Source organism: Macaca mulatta, chromosome X, assembly GCF_049350105.2.
Source record: "Macaca mulatta isolate MMU2019108-1 chromosome X, T2T-MMU8v2.0, whole genome shotgun sequence".
Lineage (NCBI taxonomy): Eukaryota > Metazoa > Chordata > Mammalia > Primates > Cercopithecidae > Macaca > Macaca mulatta.
The window spans coordinates 91,467,877-91,493,787 of NC_133426.1; the positions used below are offsets into that span (position 1 = coordinate 91,467,877).

The following is a 25,911-nucleotide window of genomic DNA, read 5'->3' on the forward strand; positions in this document are numbered from 1 at the left end:
GCCTGCTTGGTCATGGTGGATTGGCTTTTTGATGTTTTCCTAGATTTGGCTTTCTAGTATTTTGTTTAGAATTTTTGCATCTATGTTTATCAGAGTATTGGCCAGAAGTTTTCTTCTTTTGTTGTGTTTCTGTGGGGTTTTGATATACAATGATGCTAGCCTCATAGAATGAGTTAGGGAGGAGTCCCTCCTCCTCAATTTTTGGAATACGTTAGTAGGATTGGTACCAGCTCTTCTTTATACATCGGTAGAACTAAGCTGTGAATCTATCTGGTCCAAGTTTTTTTTTTTTTTTTTTTTTTTCCTGGTTGGTAGGCTTTTTATTACTGACTAAATTTCTGAACTCATTATTTCTCTGTTCCGAGTTTTAATTTCTTCATGGTTCAATCTTGGGTGGTATATATTTTTAGGAATTTATTTGTTTCTTCCAGGTTTTCTAGCTTGTGTTCATAGAGGATTTCTTAATAGTTTCTGGGGGTTGTTTGTATTTCCATGTAGTTGGTGGTAATGTTCCATTTGTCATTTCTGATTGTGTTTATTTGGATCTTCTTTTTTTCATTATTAGTCTAGCTAGTTGTCTCTCAATCTTATTTATTTCTTCAAAAAAACAACTTTTTTTTAAATCTTTTGTATCATTTTTCACATCTCTGTTATATTGAGTTGCTCTATGATTTTGGTTATTATTTTTCTTCTACCTTTTTGGTTGGTTGGTTCTTGTTTTTCAAGTTTCTCTAGTTGTGATGTAAGGTGATGTTAATTTGAGATCTGTCAGGCTTTTTGATGTGGATTTTCAGTGCTGTAAACTTTCCTCTTAATAATGCTTTAGCTGTGTCCCAGGGGTTCTGGTATGTTGTATCTTTGTTTTCATTAGTTTCAAATAATTTTTTGGTTTCTGCCCTAATTTCATTGTGTACCCAAAAGTAATTCAGTAGCAGATTGTTTAATGTCCATGTAATTGTATGGTTTTGAGAGATTTTGGCATTGACTTCTTCTTTTTTTTTTTTTATTGCATTGCACTGTGGTCTGAGAATGTGATTGGTATGATTTCAGTTTGTTTGTGTGTGTATTTTTTGAGAGCTGCTTTAGGGATGATTGTGTGGTCAGTTTTAGAGTATGTGCCATGTGCAGATGAGATTAATGTTTATTCTGTTTTTGTTGGGTGGAGTGTTATGTAGAAGTCTGTTAGATCCATTTGGTCATGTGTCAAGTTCAGGTCCTGGTATCTTTGTTAGTTTTCTGTCTTGATGATATTTCTAGTACTGCCAGCAGGGTGTTGAAGTTTCCTACTGTTATTGTGTATTTATGTAAATCTCCTTGTAGGTCTCTAAGAACTAGAACTTGCCTTATGGATCTGGGTACTCCAGTATTGGGTGCATATATATTTAGGATTGTTAAGTCTTCTTGAATTGAACTCCTTATTATATAATGTCCCTCTTTGTCCTTTTTTGATCGTTGTTGGTTTAAAGTCTTTTTTGTGTGAAATTAGATTAGCACCCCTTGCCCTTTTTCATATTGTGTTTGCTTGGTGAATTTTTCTCCATCCGTTTAATTTGACCCTATGGATGTCACTGCATATCAGATGGGTCTCTTGAAGACAGCATACAATTGGGTTTTACTTCTTTATCTAACTTGCCACTGCGTGCCTTTCAAATGGGGCGTTTAGCCTATTTACATTCAAATTTAACACTGATATGTGCAGATTTGGTCCTGTCATCATGTTGTTAGCAGGTTAATATGCAGATTTGATTGTGTGGTTGCTTTATAGTATCAATAGTCTATGTACTTAAGGGGATTTTTATGGTGCCACTAACAGTCTTTGATTTCCATGTTTAGCACTCCTTTAAGGACCTCTTGTAAGGCAGATCTGGTGTTAACAAATTTCCTTAGCATTTGTTTGTCTGACAGGAATCTTATTTCTCATTAGCTTATGAAGCATATTTTGGCTGGATATGATATTCTTGTTTGGAATTTGTTTTATTTAAGAATGCTGCATATAGGCCCCAAATCTCTTCTGGCTTATAGCATTTCTGCTGGAAGGCCACTCTTAGCCTGATGGAGTTCCCCTTACAGGTGACCTGCTTCTTCTCTCTAGCTGCCTTTAATATTTTTTCACATTGACCCTGAAGAATATGGTGAGTATGTGTCTTGGGGATGGTCATCTTATATACTGTCTCATATGGCTTCTATTCATTTCTTGAATTTGAATGTTGACCTTTCTAGTGAGGTTGGGGACATTCTCATGGACAATATTCTCAAATATGTTTTCCAAGTTACTATCTCTTTCTCTCTGTGTTTTAGGGATGCCAGTGAGTTATTGGTTTGGTCTCTTTACATAATTCCACATTTCCAGAGGTTTTGTTCCTTTTTTTTATTCTCTTTGTTTTTGTCTAACCGAGTTGATTGGAAGAACTGATCTTCAAGCTCAGATTCTTCCCTCAGCGTGGTCTTTTCTGCTGTTAGTACTTCTGATTATATTATGAAATTTTTACAGTATGTTTTTTCAGCTCTTTCTATTGGTTTTGGTTCTTAAAGTGGGAATTTTATCTTTCAACTCTTGTTTTATTTACTTCTTTAGATTCTTTGGATTTGCTTCAACTTTCTTCTGAATCTTGATGTTCTTCATTCCTATCTATATTCTAAACCTTTTGTCTGTCATTTCCACCACTTTCGTCTGGTTAAGTACCATTGCTGTGGAGGTAGTGCGGTTGTTTGGAGGTAAGAAGACACTTTGGCTTTTCCCGTTGCCCGAGTTCTTGCACTCATTCTTTTTCATGTGTGGGCTGATGTTCCTTTAATGTTTGATGTTGCTGTCCTTTGGATTTGTTGTTGTTTTGTTTTGCTGCGGTAATTGTAAAAGTGATGTGTCTCTTGATTACTTCTGGGAGCTCCATCCCAGGGAAATGCAGAGCTGCTGCCAGCCCAAGTGCTCAGGTTGGGGTAGGATGGCTGTACTGGGGACCCTGGTAGGGAAGCTCTGCCCAGTGAGGAGTAGCACTGGCAGAGACCTGCATGGAAAATAATCTGGCCTCTTCTCTGTAAGGCTGCTGCCGTGTGCTGGAGGCCAGCAATATTTTGGGCTCTTCTCTCCCTTCTCAGCCTGAGTGTAGTAGAGGTGGGGGCAGAGGCATTGGCCAAAATGTCAGGCCTATCAGTTACCTCTGGGAGCTTTATCCCAGAAGAATTGCAGAGCTGCTATTGGCCTGAATTCTTAGGTGGGGTTGGTGTGGTTGTGTTAGGATCGCAGGCCAGTGGGCTTTGCCTAGACAGGTGTAGCAGAGGCAAAGCCTGCAGTCCGTCCATTCCTCAGCACCATGAATATGGCCCCTATCCTGGGGGCATGTGAGAGAGTCTGGCCTCCCTTGTTGGTGGATCTATGGTAGCTAGTGCAAGAGTGCTCAGGAGTCCAAGGCCCTTGGGCATCCTTATGTGCCTGAGTGGCAACTCTGCCCACCCGGAAAACTCCAGGCAGCCTGTGTCAGTCTGGAGGCCTTGGGAATAGAGGGTCTGTGGGTGGTCTCCTGTGTCCAGGATTGCAAAGGTTCATGGCATAAGTGTGAGCCTCTGAGGGCTTTTGCTGACTTACCATTTCCCTGTGGTGGGGAACCCCCCTTGTCTTCCTGCCAGTCCTGGGTGGGCAGCTGTCCTGTCTTGCACTTCTCTGCTCTCTGTGCGTCATGGTGCTCCCTTGATGAATTCCAACATGTCTTCCTGGATGATTCAGTGGAAGAGCTTGTGTTTACTGGCTACTGTGTATCTTCTCCTTGAGAGCAGCATACACTGGCTGCTTCTAATCAGCCATCTTCATACCTCCCCAAACAAAAATTCTTAATAACAAGAGCTAACCAAATACAAAATCAGTAGAAGAAAAGAAATAATAATGATCAGAGCAGAAATAAATGAAATTGAAATGAAGAAAATAATACAAAAGATCAATGAAACAAAAAGTTGGTTGTTTTAAAAGATGAAATTTACAAACCTTTAGCTAGACTAACAAAACAAAAGAGAGAAAACACCCAAATAAATAAAATAATAGATGAAAAAGACATTCAGCCAATACTGCAAAAATTCAAAGGATCATTAGTGGCTACTATGATCAACTATATGCCAATAAATTGGAAAATCTAGAAGAAATGGATAAATTCCCAGACACACGCAACCTACCAACATTGAACCATGAAGAAATCCAAAATCTGAGCAGGCAAATAACAGTGAGATGGAAGACGTAGTAAAAATCTCCCCAGAAGGAGAAGCCTGGGACTTGATGGCTTCACTGCTGGATTTTACCAAATATTTAAAGAAGAAATACCAGTTCTACTGAAACTCTTCTGACAAATAGAGAAGAGGGGAATACTTCCAAACTCATTCTACAAGGCTAATATTACCCTGATATTAAAACACATCAAACAAGAAAACTATAGACCAGTATCCCTGATGAATATTGATGCAAAAATCTTCAAAAATACCAGCAAACCAAATTCCAAAACACATTAAAAAGATCATTCATGATGACCAAGTAGGATTTATCCCAGAGATGCAAGGACGGTTCAGCATATACAAATCAGTCGGTGTGCTACATCATATCAACAGAATGAAGGATCAAAATCGTATAATCATTTCAATTGATGCTGAAAAAGCATTTGATAAAATTCAACATCAGTTCATGATAAAAAACCTTCAAAAAACTTGCTATCACAGGAAGCTCACCCTGCATTTTTCCCTGGAGGAATGGTTCAGTATTCTGTAAATCAGTATTCACAGCTACTTTATAGAATATAACTGCTGGAAATAACAAGAATCAGCTCTATTTTTATTGCAGGAACAGTTGGAGAGGGTGAGTCTTATGGGTAAGTTACCTCATACTCATCTTTTAGCCCTGCTGTTTGTAAATTTCCATGTGCGAGAATTCTGTTTTAGGACCTGTTATCTTTTGTAGAGAGCCAGTTTTCAATCTCTCATTGATTTTAAATAAGTTGTAATTTTGACTTATTATTTTGAGTTAAAAATAGTTTTAAGTCAAGGTCTTTCCTCTTGTGAAAACTCGATTATCTCTGCTCAATTTTAATGCTGTTTGATTAATGACAGCCTCATAAGGCTGTAAGTTTTTTAATAACACCCCAAACTCTGATAACTTTTTGAATATCTTATTTGGTTTTCTAAATTGGAGGCTGGCACATTTTTTTTTGTAAATGGCCTCATGGTAAATGTTTTAGGCTTTGCAGGATGCATGAGATCTCTTGTCACATATTCTTGTTTTTACATATCTTTAAATATGTTTTTTAAAAACATTTTTAGCTTAGCGTCCAGGCCAGATTTAGCCCAGAATTGTAGCTTGCCAATCTTCGTTCAAACATTTTCAATGTGCTGTACCATTAGCTTTCCCTCTTTAAGACAGTGACATGTACTTCACCAGTATAACAGACTTGCAGATGCCTTACTGTGCCAGTCTTCCTGATTTCTTTTGACAAAATTTGCGACCTTTTTTATTTGGAGGTAATAAATATGTTGAATAGATTTTATTGTTCTCACTGTTCTCACTAGAGCCTGATTAGCATGAAATACATGTGAAAAGAAAAATAAGGAATAAGCACAGCCACTTAATTTTTTTTATTCAGCAAACAGAAGGAATGGGAAACTAAACTTAATTGCCTATGTACCAAATGTAAGCCGTTTTAATATAACTCCTTATTTAATCCTTGTGATAATCAACAGGATGGCATACACATTTTTTCAGATATTTAACCTAATAGTACTTAGTTAACCTAATTAAGAAATCACTGTCCACTGGAAATTTCTGCAATGATGAACTTGTTTTATATCTGTGGTCTACATTATGGCTATTGAGTGCTTGAAATGAGACTAATGCAACTGAAGTTTTTATTTATTAATAATTTTAATTTCAATTTAAATGACCACATGTGGCTAGTAGTTACCATACTGGGCAGCATAACTTGAAGAACTTCAATAATTTGTTCAAGTTTAGACAGTAAGTTCTGTTTAACTCCTAAGCTTATATATATATATATATATATATATAAATTTTTTTTTTTTTTGAGACAGAGTTTTGCTCTTGTTGCCCAGGCTGGAGTGCAATGGTGCTATTTCGGCTCACTGTAACTTCTGCCTCCTGGGTTCAAGCGATTCTCCTGCCTCAGCCTCCCAAGTAGCTGGGATTACAGGCATGCACCACCACACTCAGCTAATTTTGTATTTTTAGTAGAGACAAGGTATCACCATGTTGGTCATGCTGGTCTCGAACTCCTGACCTCAGGTGATCCACCAGCCTCGGCCTCTCAAAGTGCTGGGATTACAGGCATGAGCCACCACTCCCGACCCTAAGCTCATATTTTTTTTCGGTTGTGCCATACTGCCTCCTCAGTAAAAGTCAAGGAATCTATGAAGACAGTAGGAAAGAATGGTAACTGTAAGGTAACTTATTACCTTACAGAGTAAAAAATGTGGAGAAAGTACTTAGGCAATGTTCAAGGTATATTAACTTTTAGGCTATGAGCTCAATGAGTAAATCCATAATCTGGAATACTAACTAGATCATAATTATCAAGCAATACCTATGAAATTATTTTATAGTCTACATATTATTGTTGCATTATATGAAGTAATGTGAGTATACTCTGTGATCATTAGTGTGTTGAAAAAATTCAGATATTAACATACTTTGAAAGTATTTGTCTTATATCCAGGGAGTAGTCTCTTAGGAAGAAGTAAAGTCTAGTCAGATATTTCAAAAAAAGCTTTTAAATGTTATAAAATTTTACATCCTTCCTGTAGTATAGAGCTTTTATTAACAAAATTTCCCTGGTTCATGGGGACCATACTTGCATCAGTTTTAATATACATTTAAATTATACCTGACATAAGTATGGTGTGGAAATCTTGTTATTTCATTAATGAATACCAACTGGGTATAAGAAATAAAAAAAGTGATGTCTTTAAGGGAAGCATGCATAGATAAATAATTCTGTGATACTGTTTCCTGTACTAGAAGGAGGCATGGGGGAGAAAAATAAACAAAACTTATCTTCTTAGTGTTGACTCTTAATTTTACCCTGTATTTTTACAGCCCCAATCTAAATCAGAGTCCTGCCCAGTTTAAACAGGAAATTACTTAACTGATTGATGCCTGAGTAGCTTCCCTTGCTCTTCTCAGAAAATATTAAAAACAGTGTCAGAAATGAAGTATAGGCACTATCACTGTCATTGGAGAACATTTAGAATCCTTTAGCCAATGACTCTTCCAGGTGTTGCACAGTTTTATTTGTGTGTAAAACAAGGAGACCGCTTCCCTCATGATGTCCTTTGTCAAAATTCAGGAAGCTTCTTTCCCTACTAAGGAATCAGAGTGTTAAAATATTTGTACCTTGGAAAGCTTTACACTTGGCCTTGCTGAATGGATAATCTTTCGAAATTATTTTGGTACCTGAATAACACTAGAACACTTTATTCTTAGAGTCAGTACTTTTCCTGCATTCTTAATTCAAATCAAGTTATAGCTAAAACAAAGATCACTTTTTGCTTTAGGTTTAGCATGAAACAGGTAAAAGGGAATGCATTGGGAAAATTGGGGCAAAGGATTTATAATAGAAATAATTCATTTTTATGGATAATGTTAATATAAATTGTATTTCAAGATGCAGCCTGCATCACTCAGTACTCCAGACCACTCTTATCCTTTACATTCTCCAGAGCATTTATCAACTTGTAATATAACATATAGTTTATTGTGTTTATTGCCTGTCTCTTCTCTACTAGAATGTCATTTGTATGAGAGCAGGAATCTTTGTTTTGTTCACTGATATATTCTAAGCACTAAAACCAGAGTCTGGCACACAGTAGGTGTTCAACTGATGTTTGTAGACTGAATGAATACCAAGACCAATCCCACTCCATCCCTCAGATTTTAGTAATTATTACATTGCTATATTATTATGTAATAATATTCCAGATAAATATTATATTGCTATATTCCTTATGAAGTAGTTAACAAATAGGTAAAAATAGTACTCTGCCATCCAGTATGAGAAGATAATTTTATGAACTGTGTCTTAAAAATGTATGAAGTAATTTGGAGTGTTTGAATATTTAATATATTATAGTGAAACCAATAGATTACCTGAGATTCTTCCAGAATTTATTAGGAAATGGAAGATGGAAAGCTTTTCAACTAAAAAGGTGTTTTTGATATATCTTTCTCAGATGGGAAAACTGACAACCATGCCTGCAGGTCTGATATATGCATCTGTAAGTGTACATGCAGTCAAAGAAGAGGAATCCAAAAAGCAGCTAGTGAAACCAGAGCAGGTAATTTGCCTACAAAGGTTTATGAACTTTGTATAATATCAAGATAACACAAAAGCTATATTTTTAAAAATTATCTTTACTCATCAAAAATGTCTTAGAAGTCTTTGTTAGGTAGGTTTTAAAAGTCGAGAGAAATAGTTATGAAGTATCTCAAAAGACAATATGTAACTCAAACATCTAAAATTCTAACTCCAATGAAAAACAACTGGTGGTTTTTCTTAATGAATAATCAATAAGTAGTAGAGGGTGTTAGACGTTCTAGGCAGTCTGATTTTTCTTTCTTGAAAAACGTATACAGGTACATTCAGTATTAGGAAACTTCAGTTTAAGAGATTCATTAAGATCTCAGTTTTGGAAGTGACCTTAGATGTTTTCTAGATCAACCTTCTGTATGGTACTGTAATTCCCTCTATAGCAGGCACATTTAGTGGCCATATATCTTCTACGTGAATAAAACTCTAGATAAAGGAGTCTAAGGAGCCCATTCCATTTTCTAAATCCTCTCATTTAATTTAAGGTCCTTTCCTTATGTCAGACAGAAATTAGTCTCATAATCACTTCTACCTGTTGGTACTGTATCTCTTGCATTGGTGCCAAACAGAAAACTTCTCTCTTTCAAAAAACAAGCCTTTAAATATCAGTTATACTTTAAGTAATTTTGCTTCCAGGATAAACATTTTAAAGCATTTAGTTGCTTCAGCTATTTCTCATACATCACAGCTCTGAGTTCCTCACTATCATGATCAGCCTCTGCCAAGCATGTTCAGGATAGTTAGTGTTTTCTTCAGGTGTAAGTACTTTGTTTTTGTTTTTAAAAAGCACTTTGGTTTTTGGTGCCATGACTTGGATGTATGAACCAAGGTGTTTTGACTGCTACAGGACAGAGTCAGTCTCTGACTTCTCCTCTTCTAGATGTTATATTTCTATTAATGCTGCCTAATATCGTGTTAGTTTTTATGTTTGAGTGCTCAAAATCAACCATGCTCATAAGCAGCCTTTGACCGTGATACAGTAAGCATGTGGTTCTCTAAAATTCATTAAGCCTTTTTACATGGACTGCCAGTAAGGTATGCCTCATCCCAGTCTGTACTTAGGCATTTGAACTTTTTGGACTCGTTGAAGGTATATTTATACCTGTTTAAATTTTACCTTGTTGATCTGGCTTATCATGCCAGCCTGTTGAGCTGTAATTGTGGTTACTAATTCTATTCATCATTGTGCTTTTTATCTCTTCCCACTTTAAGTCATCCCTAAGGTTTATCTACACACTTAATAATATGTTTTTGAATCAGACCTGAATTTGAATCCTGCTTCCATGACTGACTAGTTAGATGACATTGGGCAGAACTCTTAATGGTGTCATAAGTATTCTGTTGTATGAATGTACTACCATCAAATAAATGTAAAATTTTCATAAATTTTTGGAAATGTAGACTATTTCCAGCTATTGCTATTGTATTCAGTACTTGTTGAACCACTTTGTATTGAATCTTTATATACGTCTATAACCATTTCCTTAGAATGAATTTCTAGAAGCAGAAGTGTAGGTCAAAAGGCACAAAAAATTGATAATATTGCCAAACTAACATGCATAAAGGTAATATTCATAAATTCAACCAAAAATATTTTCTAAGCTCCTCTATATATATTTGTGAGGCACTGTTCTAATTACTAAAGTTTATTTTCATTAATGGTCTAGGGTAGAGTCATTTTCCTACCCGCTAACTGATTCTAAGTATTTTTTTAATTTTTTCTTTTTATTAATCTTAGGAGGATGTTGATTTTAAGGCTTCCTTGACACTCCCATATCTGGACAGCTCAAATCTAGGTAGGAAGATAAATCCCTAATGACTGAATTTAATTTTTGAAATTTTAAAATAAAGTAGTGCTGTTTATTATGGAATACACAGTATTCCTTGGTATTTATTGTATTCCCCAAGTACATTTTAAATATCATTTAATTGAATTACTCATTAAACAAAGCTGGTTGCCAACTACGTGCTAGGGACTATATACAAAGTCAGGATCCAATCCTTGAGGACTGTAGAATTTCTGAAGGGATTAAAATGTGATTTATGTGCAACATTTCTAGCTACTTTTATTGTGTAAAGTGAGCTATACTTCCGTTTAAATCTATAATAATGCTTCTACTAAACCAGAATACTTTATGAATGAAGTGTTCTAGTTATTTGGTTATTTGAATCTTTTGGTAAACTTGTAGCTAAACAGAAAATCTGTTTTAGTTCAACTCTTCTCACTAAGCGTCTTTTTAAATATTCTCAATGTATTCCTGCCTTATATGCCATCTAGTGAACATAATTAAATCTCTCTTTAATAGAAAACTCTGTAGGACCATGAGACAATCATTTTTTTAACCATGAAATCTACAGTGTTCAGATCAGTAAAATGACTAGCAATTGGAATGCATGTATATAGCCAGCCCTAGACATCCCTGAACATTTCTTTTTAAAATCCCTCTATGAGATGAATTGTACTTATTTTCTTGTCATTTGCTTGTTGTCACTGAGAAATAACAGAAAAAATACTGATTTGAGAGTTTTAGTTACTTTGGTTCAATTTAATTTTAAATGTGGTTTTATAGCTTACTAAATGTAATCATAATTTCAAAATGAGAACAAACAATTTCTATCTATACAATAAGTGGCATTTAACCCCAAGGCCTCCAAAATTTATAGTGAGAATGCTCTTCTCAGTGGAGACTATAGTAACATCCTACTGGCTAGCTCTTAAAATTCTTACAGTAGAGCTGAAATCCTGTCATCATAAACCTTTCAACTATGCCCATGCCTTAGAAGGAAAATACTTTAAAACACTGGTTCTTAACCATCCTGACCCCTTTGAGAGTCTGATAAGAACTTTGAATGCTGTTCCTAGAAAACTTCATATACAAAATTTTGTTTACAATTGGCAACAGATAAAGAACCTGAATCCGTGAGACACGGTGCCTCACACTTATAATCCCAGCACTTTAGGATGCCAACGTGGGCGGATTGCTTGAGCTCAGGAATTGGAGACCAGTCTGGGCAACAGGGTGAAACCCCGTTTCTACAAAAAAATACAAAAATTAGCCAGGTTTGTTGGGGGTGTGCCTGTAGTCCCAGCTACTCAGGATGCTGAGGTGGGAGGATTGCTTGAGCCCGGAAGGTTGAGGCTGCAGTGAGCTGTGTTCATGCCACTGTACTCTAGCCTGGATGACAAGCAAGACCCTGTCGCAAAAAAAAAAAAAAAAAAAAGAAAGAAAACTTAATCAGCAGGTTTTGATGGGGACAGAGGAGAGAATAAGAACAATGAGTGTAGTAAAGTTTGGAATTGGGATGTGTAAATAATAGAGAGGATAGAAACATGATGGACAAACATGTAAGTAAATAACGTTGCCCACTCTAACACCAGTACATCCACATATATCTCTCCTTTCTAGGGGAGAAGGGAAACTTCTCTACTTGCAGTGCACCTGCTTTTTATATATAAAATGCATCTTTAATATAAAATATGCATCTCTCACCTTCCTAATTACAGTTGCCAATGTGGTGAATTTATTTATTTATTTTTTTTCTTTCTTTTTATTTATTTATTATTATTATTATACTTTAAGTTCTAGGGTACATGTGCATAACGTGCAGGTTTGTTACATATGTATACCTGTGCCATGTTGGTGTACTGCACCCATCAACTCGTCAGCACCCATCAACTCTCAACTCGTCATTTACATCAGGTATAACTCGAGAAACAAGAAATGGGGAAAGGATTCCCTATTTAATAAATGGTGCTGGGAAAACTGGCTAGCCATAAGTAGAAAGCTGAAACTGGATCCTTTCCTTACTCCTTATACGAAAATTAATTCAAGATGGATTAGAGACTTAAATGTTAGACCTAATACCATAAAAATCCTAGAGGAAAACCTAGGTAGTACCATTCAGGACATAGTCATGGGCAAAGACTTCATGTCTAAAACACCAAAAGCAACGGCAGCAAAAGCCAAAATTGACAAATGGGATCTCATTAAACTAAAGAGCTTCTGCACAGCAAAAGAAACTACCATCAGAGTGAACAGGCAACCTACAGAATGGGAGAAAATTTTTGCAATTTACTCATCTGACAAAGGGCTAATATCCAGAACCTACAAAGAACTCAAACAAATTTACAAGAAAAAAACAACGCCATCAAAAAGTGGGCAATGTGGTGAATTTAAATCTAAGTATTAGTGTAGAAAGATAAACACTAACTCTTTAATCCTGGTATGGGAAGTAAAGAGCCATTTAATGGTAAAGCAAGACTTTTCTGACTTACTACTGGAAAAACTTTACCAAACTGACACTGTCTTATGGTTTATATGTCTTTTAAATTTTAATTTAAAAAGCTGACATAAAATTGTATGCATTTACCTTGTACAGCATGATGCTTTGAAGTATATATACATTATGGAATGACTAACTCAGTTTACATATGTATTACCTTAAATAGTTATCATTTTTGTGATGAGGACATTTTATACCCACTCTTAGCATTTTTCAAGAATACAATATAGTGTTGGCCGGGCGCGGTGGCTCACGCCTGTAATCCCAGCACTTTGGGAGGCCGAGGCGGGCGGATCACAAGGTCAGGAGATCGAGACCACGGTGGAACCCCGTCTCTACTAAAAATACAAAAAATTAGCCGGGCGCGGTTGTGGGCGCCTGTAGTCCCAGCTACTCGGGAGGCTGAGGCAGGAGAATGGCGTGAACCCGGGAGGCGGAGCTTGCAGTGAGCCGAGATCGCGCCACTGCACTCCAGCCTGGGCGACAGAGCGAGACTCCGTCTCAAAAAAAAAAAAAAAAAAAAAAAAAAAAAAAAAAAAAAAAAACAATATAGTGTTAACTATAGTTTCATGTTTGTTGTTGATAGAGGACCAAATCCAAAGTCATTAATCATCTAGTTCCCTTGCTGTTGATTTGTAAACTTGATTCTTTCCAGTTATATCTTCATGAAACACCAAGCTTCATAGGATGATTTATACCCTAAATATAAAAGCCAAAAAAAAAAAAAAGTTTTTTTTTTTTTTTAAAGGAAGTAAGTCCCTACCTGGTTAAATTTTTCATTGTTCTTTTGTGTATGTTTGTTTTTATTAAATACTAATTAGAATAAAAAGGCTGTTCAAAATATGAAAGGTATGATATGATGATAACGATGTACAGCTGTGTGCCTACTACCCAATTTAAAGGAAAACAAAATCCCCTGTGTTCCTATTTCATTCCATTCAGAGGTTATCATTACCCTGAATTTTTACTATTATTCCCCTCCTTTACTTTTAAATTTTACCTTATATGTCTGTATTGCTAAGCAATATGTTTTTTGGGTTTTTTTAAGTAAACTTATATTCCTGAAATTCATCCAAATGTTTCCATGTTGCTGTAATTTTTATATTTACCCCGTAATTTCTAATATTTCTTTGTACGAATATGTCCCAATGTATCCATTTTACTGTGGATGGACATTGGGTTGGTTGTAATTAAAATGATGCTATGAACATTATTATACATAACTCGGGGTGTGCAAAAACAGTAGTTTCTCTAAATATACATAAGAGTAGAACCACTATATTATACTATATTTGGCATCTTTTAATTTCTGGGTTTTAAATAGTCTTTATAAACAGTTTACCACATCATTCCTGCATTTAAGATGGTTTTTTCAAAGTATTTTATCAGCATTTTTAGTTGTTTTTAGGAAGAAGGCTGATTAGGATTCCTGTTCTGCCATACTGCTGTTACGAACAGTCCAGCTATTTTACGTTTTTGACATGAACATTTTTTGCCTGTAGCTCCCTATATATACTGCACCACCGCTTCAGTCTAAATATGTTGAAGAGCAGCCTGGTCATTTACAAATGGGTTTTGCTTCCATCCGGACTGCAACTGGTTGTTATATTGGCTGGTGCAAGGTAAGTCAATTCTGATAGTGGTTTAATATCAGAGGTTTCTGATTTAATTGTTCCAGTTACCTATTGATGTGTAGAAAACTAATCCAAAACTTAGTGGCTTAAAACCACAACCATTATGTTACATCTTATGATTTTGTAAGTCACAAATTTGATCTGAGTTCAGACAGATGATTTGTCTGTTGCATGTGACATTGACAGAGGTGGCCCAGTGGTGTTCATCTGGCAAATGAGCTGATCTAGACAGTCCAAGACAGCTTTATTTGCATATCTGGCACCTTGTTAAAGATGGCTGGATGGCTGGGTTCAGCTGGGATTATTGACTAGAATGCCTACACATGGCCTCTCAAGCATGGTGATCTCAAATAGGTCAGATATAACTTAACATGGGTAGTTCAGGGCTCCTAAAGACAATGTTACAAGTGGCCCTAGGCAGAATTTGTCAGGCTTTTTGCCTATCATCAGATGTCCAAGAAAGTCACTTCTACAGCATTCTATTGTTAAGTCACTAAGGCCAGCTTCGTTTTAAAGGGAAGGGAATTAGATGCCAATTCTCAGTAGAAGTTGCAGCAAATAATTTGTGGCTGTATTGAACCTACTGTACCCCTACTGCATAAATTAAAGTAGTTCAGCAAGCATTTGTGTCACCTAGCATGTACACAGTATCCCTCACTTTTTATGTGAAGTTCTGAGATTACTTCTGAATATTTTCTTCTTTGGCTAAGCAAAGTGTTGTTTACTTGTTGGGGTTATCCCATAAGACCATTCTAGCTACAGTAAGCTATTGGGCAAGCTAGAATACACGTGACTTTAATGCTTAGCCTTCAATTAGTGATATCCATCAGCAGAGTGGTGGAGTAAGCTGATACAACACTAATGTTTCTTTATCATCACATAAACATAATTGTGTTAGCATCGGTATCTCCAGTGTCAGTGTCTTAATGTTGGTACCAGTGTTTTCATCATTCTGACCTAGTAACCATGTGACTTTTCCCCAGCTATAGCCTGATGGTGAACCACTGTTCTTGTTTAGTTTCTTCTATCCATTATCTTTAAAAAGAAATCTAATGAGCTTATAAAAAATAATGTATGCTTAGGTGAAATACCAAATCAATGAACTCTGATAATTCCAGATGATATTTCATTCAAATATCTGATAAATATATGATGTTATTTTTGAAAACTTGTGTTTGTCATACAAATTTTATGGTACTAGTTGTACTACACGCTACTAATAGTTTGCTCTAAGAGGGAAATACCTTAACCAATTATGGTCTGAATCATGTCCCTATGACTATATGCCAATAGCTAGATGATTCAGACTTAAGCTTCCTGAGATGTAATTTTCCATAATGTTCTCAAATTTTTCTTCAGTGAGATAAAATGTTCCTGAGAGGTCTTTAAATTGCTATTGTAACTATCATCCAATTTAAGACTCAAAAGAATGTTTTATTCCATTAGTATGCTCAAACAAATAGGTTGAAAAAAGGCAATTTCCAATGCATTTTGTCCTAAATGTAAACAACTTTTTTTTTCTAATTTTCCCCTAAAAATGTAATCTATTCTTTAAAAATTACGTCTGACTCAAATTTGTTCCACATTAAACCTTGAATCATGTAGAGCAAATTCAATTTCTACTACTGCTAGCTTAGTGTTTTGAAATTTAGATAGCACTGACCCCATGTGGTAAAAATGAATTCTTTAGCAGAGATAAGAAAAACATTTTTTTAAAAGATGACTTAATGGTTAAATGATTCCCAATCGACTGGTCAATAGATATTTTAACTTTGAAGGTGCAATATTCTCAAGAGAGTCCCTACAAAAAAGTAGTTCAATAGCAGTTAGAATTTATGCTGATTTGTACAATTTTAAACCAAGATGAACCTCTGCATCTCTCTGATAACCATTAAAATATCTAAGATAAAATTACAAAACCAAGCTACCTCTATAACAAAAACTTATTTCTTCCCTGTCCAACATAATAATCTCTATTTTCTCTGCTTTGAAAGTCTTTTTTGTTCTGTTTTTATCCCATGGTTTCATAGCAGCTAGTTCAGAGAAGGAGACCATATATTTGGATTGTGTTTTCTGGTTCCATCAACAGAGTACAATATGACCATGAGTAAATCATTTTGTGACTTCCTTTTTTTTTTCTTATATAAGTGAGATAATACCTAGCACTCAATAAATATATTTAACACTCTTTTGCACTAAAATAAATCAGTTAGAGACAGGTAAAGTTAAAGATTTGCTTTAAAACTTTAATTCCTCCGATGGATTAACATAGTTTTGATTTCTAGAGAATTTATGTTCCTATTTAAAAACAGGATAAACAGTAGTCTGTGTAGGATGATTTCTGTCCTGAGGTAATTTAGATTTTTTTTTTCTTATTCTAATGTACAATAAGAAAAGGGAGGAAGATGAAGCCCTTTGCTTTAGACTTTTTGTTCTTTTTTCCCCTCTACAAATCATAATGTTATTGCTACTGCATCTTTATTAATCAGATGTTGCTTCTAAACTGATATATACCTCCCTTCTTGCTTTATTTAAATTCCATTTATTTTTCTAGTTCGTTATAACATAAGATGATAGATCTTTATTTTCTTCACTATCATTTCTGCTCTGATTATTTCATAGACATCCATTTATATGAGAAAAATGGTATAAATGTTATCCATGTTAAATAGAATGAAAAGCAGAAAATGAAAACAAGCTAAGTTAAATGAGTATTCTGATAGTAAATACACAGGAAAGCTGGATTTAGATTTGGGCATAATGCTAAGTCAACCTTTTAATATAATCTCGGAGGTGCAGGCAATTTTGTCTCATTATCAACAGCTTCAAAAATGCAGGTGTCTTCCCCCTCCCCTTTTTTTTTTCTGCTTAGGGTGTTTATGTCTTTGTGAAAAATGGGATAATGGATACAGTACAATTTGGAAAAGGTAGGTGAGTAAATAATTAGAAATGTTGTATTGTGTTTTTAAATTGCTTTGTTTAAATATGAGAAAAATAAACTTGGTATGTTACCCATTATCATGCATTTGCCAACTCAGAAGATACTCTCTATAGCAATTTATTGGTAATAATAGCAAAGCAATAGTATTCATTATTCAGCAGTTGTTATTGGCTAAGGTGTTGTACTAAACATTTTACATAATTTTTGTCACAATTCTGTTAGTATTGGTATTATAATTAGTCCCATTTTACAGATGAGGGCAACTGAGGTTTAGAAAGGTTAAGTAGGTTATTGAGGTTACGTAACTACAAGTGGTAGTGCCAGGATACAAACTGAGGTCTGTTTTAACTACTAAGTCTATATTATATATCATAAAGCATAAATTAAAAACATGTCTCCATTGTTGCTAATTAGTTTAAGTGCTATTTGCTGTTAAAATACATTGTATTTTGCTGTCAACGGCTAGGAAATGTTATAGCAATCACTAACCCTGGAATATTTAAGCTAATGTTTAAAAAGCAATTATATTTGACTCTAGCTTGTTAATGGTATTTAGCAACAGATACAGCTTTCTAATATTCTTGGCTTATGCCAGTTGTCATAGTAAATATGTATGGGAGATAGAAAGATGAGCTAAAATTTTGAATGTTTCCATGAAGTTGATGACCTGTTTTTGAATTATCATTATTTAACGTATTAGGAATAAATTCAAAATTATATTCCTCATCAATCATTAGGAATAGGATTAAATATGTGATTGCCATTAAATAATTAACTATGATAGAAAAGTATACTTTTGGAACTAGAAACAATTTAAATATATAGAAAGCCAAGAAATCTGGACTTTCACCTACTCTTCATCTACTTTTTATCTAGGCTCAGTGATGATTAACCAACAGCAGTGGCTGTCTTGAGATTATTAGGGAGTAGTGGCAAGCAAGGTCTAGTAGCTGTGTATATCCTTAAACTATTATTCAAAACTCCTTTATAAAGTATCTATTTCGGTTCTCACTGGAGGCTACCAGTGTTTGAACAGATAAGGGCAGAAGCATGTTCATTATAGAGATATAATACATACACAGTCAGAAATTTACCTTATGGTAACCCATATTAAGATGTGCCCTCTAGCATTACATTTCTTTATAGTAATGACCACTGGTATCATTAAGAAAAGAAATATTAAATCACCTATAGAAGGAAAATGTTATTTCGTAACAAGTAAATATATCTAGTTTTTTAGGTTGCTACTCATATCGTCATTATATATAGCTCTTTTGAAGAGTGTTTAAACCTTATTATTATCTTAACAAATCTCTTTAACCTTCCTGCATCATAACTGTATAGAATGCCCAGTAGAATTCAGTTATTTATGTTAATTTTTAACTGATTTCTTGAGATGCTTATGTCTATCTGAAGAATCCTCCTCGAGACTTTCTTCCGAAAATGGCAGTTATTACAGTTTCAGGATTGGCGGGCTTGGTTTCAGCGAGAAAAGGTAGGGTTTTTAAGAGTATATTCTCTCTTAATGCCACGATATTAGTTTCTGAATTTTACGATCATAAGAAAACCTCATATGCTTTATTGAATATTATCTGGATAGGCTACTGTAAAGATTTTTAGATTCTGTATTACAGCATGCTTACTTTTATAAGGACTTTGTGTTTTCAAAACTATAGCTATTCCAAAGGCAGTTCAACGTCATTAGTCATTACGGAAATGCAGATAAAAACTAGAATGAGATACCATGTCAGTTCTAACAACATTGGTCAGGATGAGACCAAGAGAAAATAAAATTTTATCTCATATATCAGTATCTCTGTCTCAAATCTTTAAAGTAGCCCCCAGAATATGGGGGATCATGACTGAGAAAATTAGTTTGAGTGATTAGTATATATTTTTACGTTAAGATAAAACTCTCAAGAAATTTTTTCGGTAGTTAGCGACTCTTAAGGTCTTAAAAAAAAAGTTACCTAGAAAACAAAATGACAAATTATAATTTTAATAGGAACAGCTGTATATTCAAAAAAATTTTATTTCAAAATTATGACACAGTAGATTCATACAATTCTATCAGTTTTAATATATACATAGAGTCATGTAACCATCACCACAACCAGGATACAGAACAGTTATATTATTCCCAAAAAGTACCTCATTCTATCTGTCTGTAGTCAGACCTTCTTCCCACTTCTAACTCCCAGAAACACTGATCTGTTCTCTGTCACTCTAGCTCTGCCTTTTTGAGAATGCCATCTAAATGGAATCATACATAGACTGGCTTCTTTCACTCAGATTATCAAGATTGTTGCATGTGTCAATAGCTTGTTCCTTTTTGTTACTAAGTAGTATTTCTTCATATGGATGTGCCACAGTTTACTTTATCACTTACCTGTTGGACATTTGGGTTGTTTCCAGCTTTTGGTCATTAGGAATAGAGCTGCTATGAAAATTTGTATACAGGGTTTTCATTTCTCCAAGCCCTTACTAAGCTAGTGTAGTTCTCTAGTCACTAGCCATTTTGGTCACCTTTCAGTCATCCTTTGTCCACACTCCAGTTGGCAGACATTGTCCCCAAACTAAATTGCTTATATTTGGAAGGCACATCTCTGAGCCAGTCTGGAATCTGATGTCAGGTACTTTGTAGTTTGTTTTTCCAGCTATAGTCCTAAAAGCCTCAACTCAAGGCATAATTAGGTACAAAACTGCTGTGCAATTATAAGAACATTCTAGCATCCTAACTCTAACATATATATATCTCTCTCTCTCATATATATAACATATATAACAGATATATGTATAACATATATATATGGCATATACATGAGAGTTAGGATGGTAGAATGTTCATATATATATATAGATATATATATCATCTGGATGGACATAACACTCTCTCTATAGCTAATATGAATGCCTCCCTATATCCTATTTCTTATTATAGTAGGCAAGCAACTTCTAATTGAATATGTATTATAAATTATTCAGTAAGAAATAATTAAAAACCAAGATCATGATATAAAACAATAAGACTCAAAGAATTAAATTTTGAAGGAAATTGTCCAAAACGTATTACTCCATTTCTCAGTAAAATACTTATACCATTCTTGCAAGAGAAAATGTTCCGTAGGTCATTCACCGTGTTTCCAAATGTCAGAGCTAGAATAGTCTAACCCAGTGTTTTTCAAATTGGAGATCTCAACCTATTAATAGATAATGACATAAATATAATGAATCTCAGGAGACATTTTACCTTTGTTTTAAAAAATTATATTTTAAGTTCCAGGGTATATGTACAGCATGTTCAGATTTGTTACATAGGTAAACGTGTACCATGATGGTTTTCTGCACCTGTCAACCCATCAGCGAGGTATAAGCCCAGCATTCATCAGCTATTTTTCCTGATGCTCTCCCCCCGCCACCCTCCCATGACAGGCCCCAGTGTGTGTTGTTCCCCTCCGTGTGTCCATGTCTTCTCATTGCTCAGCTCCCACTTACAAGTGAGAACATGCAGTGTTTGGTTTTTTGTTCCTGTGTTAGTTTGCTGAGGATAATGGCTTTCCAGCTTCATCCATGTCCCTGCAAAGGACATGATCTCATTCCTTTTTATGGCAGCATAGTATTCCATGGTGTATATGTACCACATTTTCTTTATAAGTCTATCATTGATGGACATTTGGGTTGATTCCATGTCTTTGCTATTGTGGATAGTGCTGCAGTGAACATATGCATACATGTATCTTTATAATAGAGTGATTTATATTCCTTTGGGTATATACCCAGTAATGGGATGGCTGGGTCAAATGGTATTTCCAGTTCTAAATCTTTGAGGAATCGCCACATCTTCCACAATGTTTGAACTAATTTACATTCCCACCAACAATGTAAAAGCATTCATTTCTCTCCACAACTTCACCAACATCTGTTATTTTATGACTTTAGTAAAAGCTGTTCTGATTGGTGTGAGATATTATCTCATTGTGGTTTTGATTTGCATTTCTCTGATGATCAGTGATGTTGAGCTCTTTTTCATGTTTATTGGCCACATGTATGTCTTCTTTTGAGAAGTGTTTGTTCATGTCCTTTGCCCATTTTTAAATGGGGTTCTTAGTTTCTTTCTTATAAATTTGCTTAAGTTCCTTGTAGATTCTGGATATTAGACCTTTGTGAGATGGATAGATTGCAAAAATTTTCTCCCGTTCTATAGGTTGTCTGTTCACTCTGATGATGGTTTCTTTTGCTGTGCAGAAGCTCTTTAGTTTAATTAGATCTCATTTGTCAATTTTTGCTTTTGTTGTGATTGCTTTTGGTGATTTCATCATAAAATTTTTGCCCATGCCTATGTCCTAAATGGTATTGCCTATATTTTCTTTTAGGATTTTTATAGTTTTGTGTTTTATGTTTTAAGTCTTTAATCCATCTTAAGTTACTTTTTGTATAAGGTGTAAGGAAGGGGTCCAATTTCAATTTTCTGCATATGGCTAGCCAGTTTTCCCAACACCATTTATTAAATATTGAATCCTTTCCCCGTTGCTTGTTTTTGTCAGGTTTGTCAAAGATCAGATGGTTGTAGATGTGTGGTTTTAGTTCTCTATTCTGTTCCATTGGTCTGTGTGCCCATTTTTGTACAAATACCTTGCTGCTTTGGCTACTGTAGCCTTGTAGTATAGTTTGAAATCAGGTAGCATGATGGCTCCAGCTTTGTTCTTTTTTGCTTAGGGTTGTCCTGGCTATATGAGCTCTTTTTTGGTTCCATGTGAATTTTAAAATAGTTTTTTCTAATTCTGTGAAGAATGTCAATGATAACTGAATGGGAATAGCATTGAATCTGTAAATTTGGGCAGTATGGCCATTTTCACGATATTGTTTCTTCCTATCCATGAGCATGAAAAGTTTTTCCATTTGTTTTTGTCTTCTCTGATTTCCTTGAGCAATGGTTTGTAGTTCTCCTTGAAGAGGTCTGTCACTTCCCCTGTTAACTGTATTCCTAAGTATTTTATTCTTTTATGGCAATTGTGAATGGGAGTTAATTTGTGATTTGGCTCTCTGCTTACCTGTTGTTGGTGTATAGGAATGCTAGCAAATTTTGGACATTGATTTTTGTATCTTGAGGCTTAGCTGAAGTTGCTTATCAGCTTAAGAAGCTTTTGGGCTGAGTTGACGGGATTTTCTAGATACAGGGATCATATCATCTGCAATCAAAGATAATTTGACTACTTCTCTTCCTATTTCAGTACCCTTTATTTTTTTCTCTTGCCTGATTGCCCTGGCGAGAACTTCCAGTACTATGTTGAATAAGAGTGGTGAAAGAGGGCATCCTTTTCTTGTGCCAGTTTTCAAGGGGAATGCTTCCAGCTTTGCCCATTCATTATGATATTGGCTATGGGTTTGTCATAAATGGCTCTTATTATTTTGAGGTGTGTTCCTTCAATATCTAGTTTATTGAGAGTTTTTAACATGAAGGGATGTTGAGTTTTATCAAAGGCCTTTTCTCCGTCTATTCAGATAATCATGTGATTTTTGTCTTTAGTTCTTTTTACATGATGAATTACATTTATTGATTCGCATATGTTGAACCAGCCTTGCATCCCAGGGATGAAGCCAACTTGATCATGGTGGATAAGCTTTTTGATGTGCTTCTGGATTTGGTTTGCCAGTATTTTATTGAGGATTTTTGCATTGATGTTCATAAGGAATATTGGCCTGAAGTTTTCTTTTTCTTTTTTTTTGTTGTATCTCTGCCAGGTTTTGGTATCAGGATGATGCTGGCCTCATACAATTAGTTAGGGAGGAGTCCCTCCTTTTCAGTTGTTTGGAATAGTTTCAGAAGAAATGGTACCAGCTCCTCTTTGTACCTCTGATAGAATTCAGATGTAAATCCATCTGGTCCTGGGGTTTTTTTGGTTGGTAGAATATTTATTACTGCCTCAATTTCAGAACTTTTTGCTGGCCTATTCAGGGATTCAACTTCTTCCTGGTTCAGTCTTGGGAGGGTGTATGCGTCCAGAAATTTATCCATTTCTAGATTTTATAGTATATTTGCATAGATGTGGTTGTAGTATTCTCTGATGGTGTTTTGTATTTCTGTGGGATCAATGGTGGTATCCTCCTTATCATTTCAGATTGTGTTTATTTGAATATTCTCTCCTTTTTTCTTTATTAGTATAATTAGCAGTCTATTTTATTGATGTTTTTCAATAAAATCATCTCCTCGATTTGTTGATTTTTTTTTTTTTTTTTTTTGGAAGGGATTTTTGTGCCTCTGTCACCTTCAGCTCTGAAGCTTGGTTATTTCTTGTCTTCTGCTAGCTCAGTGGTTTGTTGGCTCTTGGTTCTCTAGTTATTTTAGTTGTCATGTTAGGATGTCAATTTGAGATCTTTTTAGCTTTTTGATGTGGGCATTTAATGCTATAAATATCCCTCTTAACACTACTTTAGCGGCATTGCAGATTCTGGCACGTTGTCTCTTTGTTCTCATTAGTTTAAAAGAACATCTTGATTTCTGCCTTAATTTCATTATTTACCCAGAAGTCATTCAAGAACAGCTTGTTCAATTTCCATGTAGTTGTGCGGTTTTGAGAGAGTTTCTTAATCTTGAGTTCTAATTTGATTGTGCTGTGGTCTGAGAGACTGTTATGATTTCAGTTCTTTTACATTTGCTGAGGAGTGTTTTACTTCCGATTATGTGATCAATGTTAGAGTAAGCGCCACATGGCACTGAGAAAAATGTGTATTCTGTTTTTGTTTTTGTTTTTGTTTTTGTTTTTTTTCCTGGAGTGGAGAGTTCTGTAGATGTCTATCAGGTCCACTTGATCTAGAGTTGAGTTCAAGTCCCGAATATCTTTGGTAATTTTCTGTCTCGATGATCTGTCTGATACTGACAGTGGAGTATTAAAGTCTCCCACTATATTATGTGTGGGTCTGTATCTCTTTTTAGGTCTTTAAGTACTTGCTTTATGAATCTGGGTATTGGGTGCATATATATTTAGGATAGTTAGCTCTTCTTGTTGAATTGAACCCTTTACCATTATGTAATGTCCTTCTTTGTGTTTTTTGACATCTGTTGGTTTAAAGTCTGTTTTGTCAGACACTAGGATTGCAACCCCTGATTTTTTTCTGCTTTCCATTTGCTTGGTAAATGTTCCTGCATCCTTTATTTTGAGTCTGTGTGTGTCTTTGCACATGAGATGTGTCTCTTGAATACAGCACACCGATGGGTCTTGTCTTTTTGTCTGGCTTGCCATCCTGTGTCTTTTAATTGGGGCATTTAGTCCATTTTCATTTAAGGTTAATATTGTTATGTGTGAATTTGATCCTGTCATAATGGTGCTGGCTGGTTAATTTTGCAGACTTGTTAATGTAGTTGCTTCATAGTGCCATTGGTCTGTGTACTTCAGTGTGTTTTTGTAGTGGCTGGTAATGGTTTTTCCTTTCCGTGTTTAGTGCTCCCTTTGAGAGCTCTTGCAACGCTGGTGTGGTGGTGATGAAATCCCTCAGTATTTGCTTGTCAGGATGCATTTTATTTAAAAATAGAGGAGAACAGCAAATATCAGAGTAGTTTTTTCTTGCAGACTGGCCTCTCTTATCAGGTAAAGAGAGGATGACTGTAAGTCTTTTTAAAATCTTTAAAATGACACATAAGGAAAAACTGCCACCTGCTATGTTTAGGAGCAGCACAATTAGGGGAATTTGGTTAAGTCAAGGGAACTTACATCAAGAGATATTAGAATTATGAAATAAGAAATTTAACTATAGGTAACGGAATAACAGCGAACAGGACTAGAGTAAAGGAGCAACTTAGGACATTTTAATATACTTAAACCCTCTTTCTGCATACCACAAAAGTCTAAATCTAAAGAAAAGCTAAACTAGTTCGAATCAGCCTGGCCGCCCGCCACCCCCCACCTCAGTCCATTATAGACATGACTATAGAAAGCTTCCTTAATAATAGTTAAACCAGACCGATAGAGACCTCTAGTTTTTCTCTTACGTAAACTGCAAATTTGCCTGCAAACATTCATTTTCATTTGTATAATATACCAGATAGGCTGTTCCCTTTTTAGATTAGGGATTGTATAAGCTGCTTCAGATCATGAAAGTACTTATCCCAATTTAAAAATCCATCATCCAATTACCCAGATCATATATACAGTCTAAGATACTCAGAGAAGCATTTAATGTACATATTATTTTGAATCAACAGTTACTTGGAACTAAGCTATGGCTTAAAGTGGTGGATTTCAAACTATTCTGTAGAACCCTTAGTTTCATGGAAGTGTTTAGTGGTGGTATCAGGATAAAGGAAAAGCCATATAGCCAGGGTTTGATACAGAGCTTCCTACCCCAAAGTTAGTCACAGCAGCATCAAGTTTATAGGTTTTATATATTGAATTTCCTAGGGAGATTCTATTTGAAAGATATTTTGAAAGGATTTTGTTACCAAAAAAAGATATGAAAATAACTCTTAAATGATGCATAGTTAAGGCACTTTTTGATATGCATTAATTATGTCAAGTTACTTGCAATTATTATTCAGTATTCTAAATCAGTGACATGAAGGAGTTATGCACCTGTTAAAGTCCTTAGCTGATTATTTAGTTAACTAACCTTCCTAAATACTTAATCAAAAAGGAGACGTAAGAGAGAGTCCATTTCACTTTAATATGGTGTCACAAACACAGTAGTTAATTAATTCTCTATATTATCA

At 35.1% G+C, this 25,911-nt stretch overlaps 1 protein-coding gene across 4 annotated transcripts in view; it reads left to right on the forward strand.

Annotated features, from left to right (window-relative positions):
- The window catches only part of APOOL (apolipoprotein O like), an 82,660-nt gene that overhangs the window by 35,901 nt on the left and 20,848 nt on the right, over nucleotides 1-25,911 (forward strand). For all 4 annotated transcript variants that reach the window (XM_077988099.1, XM_077988096.1, XM_077988098.1 and 1 more), the window contains 4 exons: nucleotides 8,212-8,316; nucleotides 14,135-14,254; nucleotides 17,139-17,193; nucleotides 18,604-18,702. In XM_077988099.1, coding sequence (XP_077844225.1) covers nucleotides 8,212-8,316; nucleotides 14,135-14,254; nucleotides 17,139-17,193; nucleotides 18,604-18,702 — 379 coding nt within the window. The remainder of the gene's footprint in view (nucleotides 1-8,211; nucleotides 8,317-14,134; nucleotides 14,255-17,138; nucleotides 17,194-18,603; nucleotides 18,703-25,911) is intronic.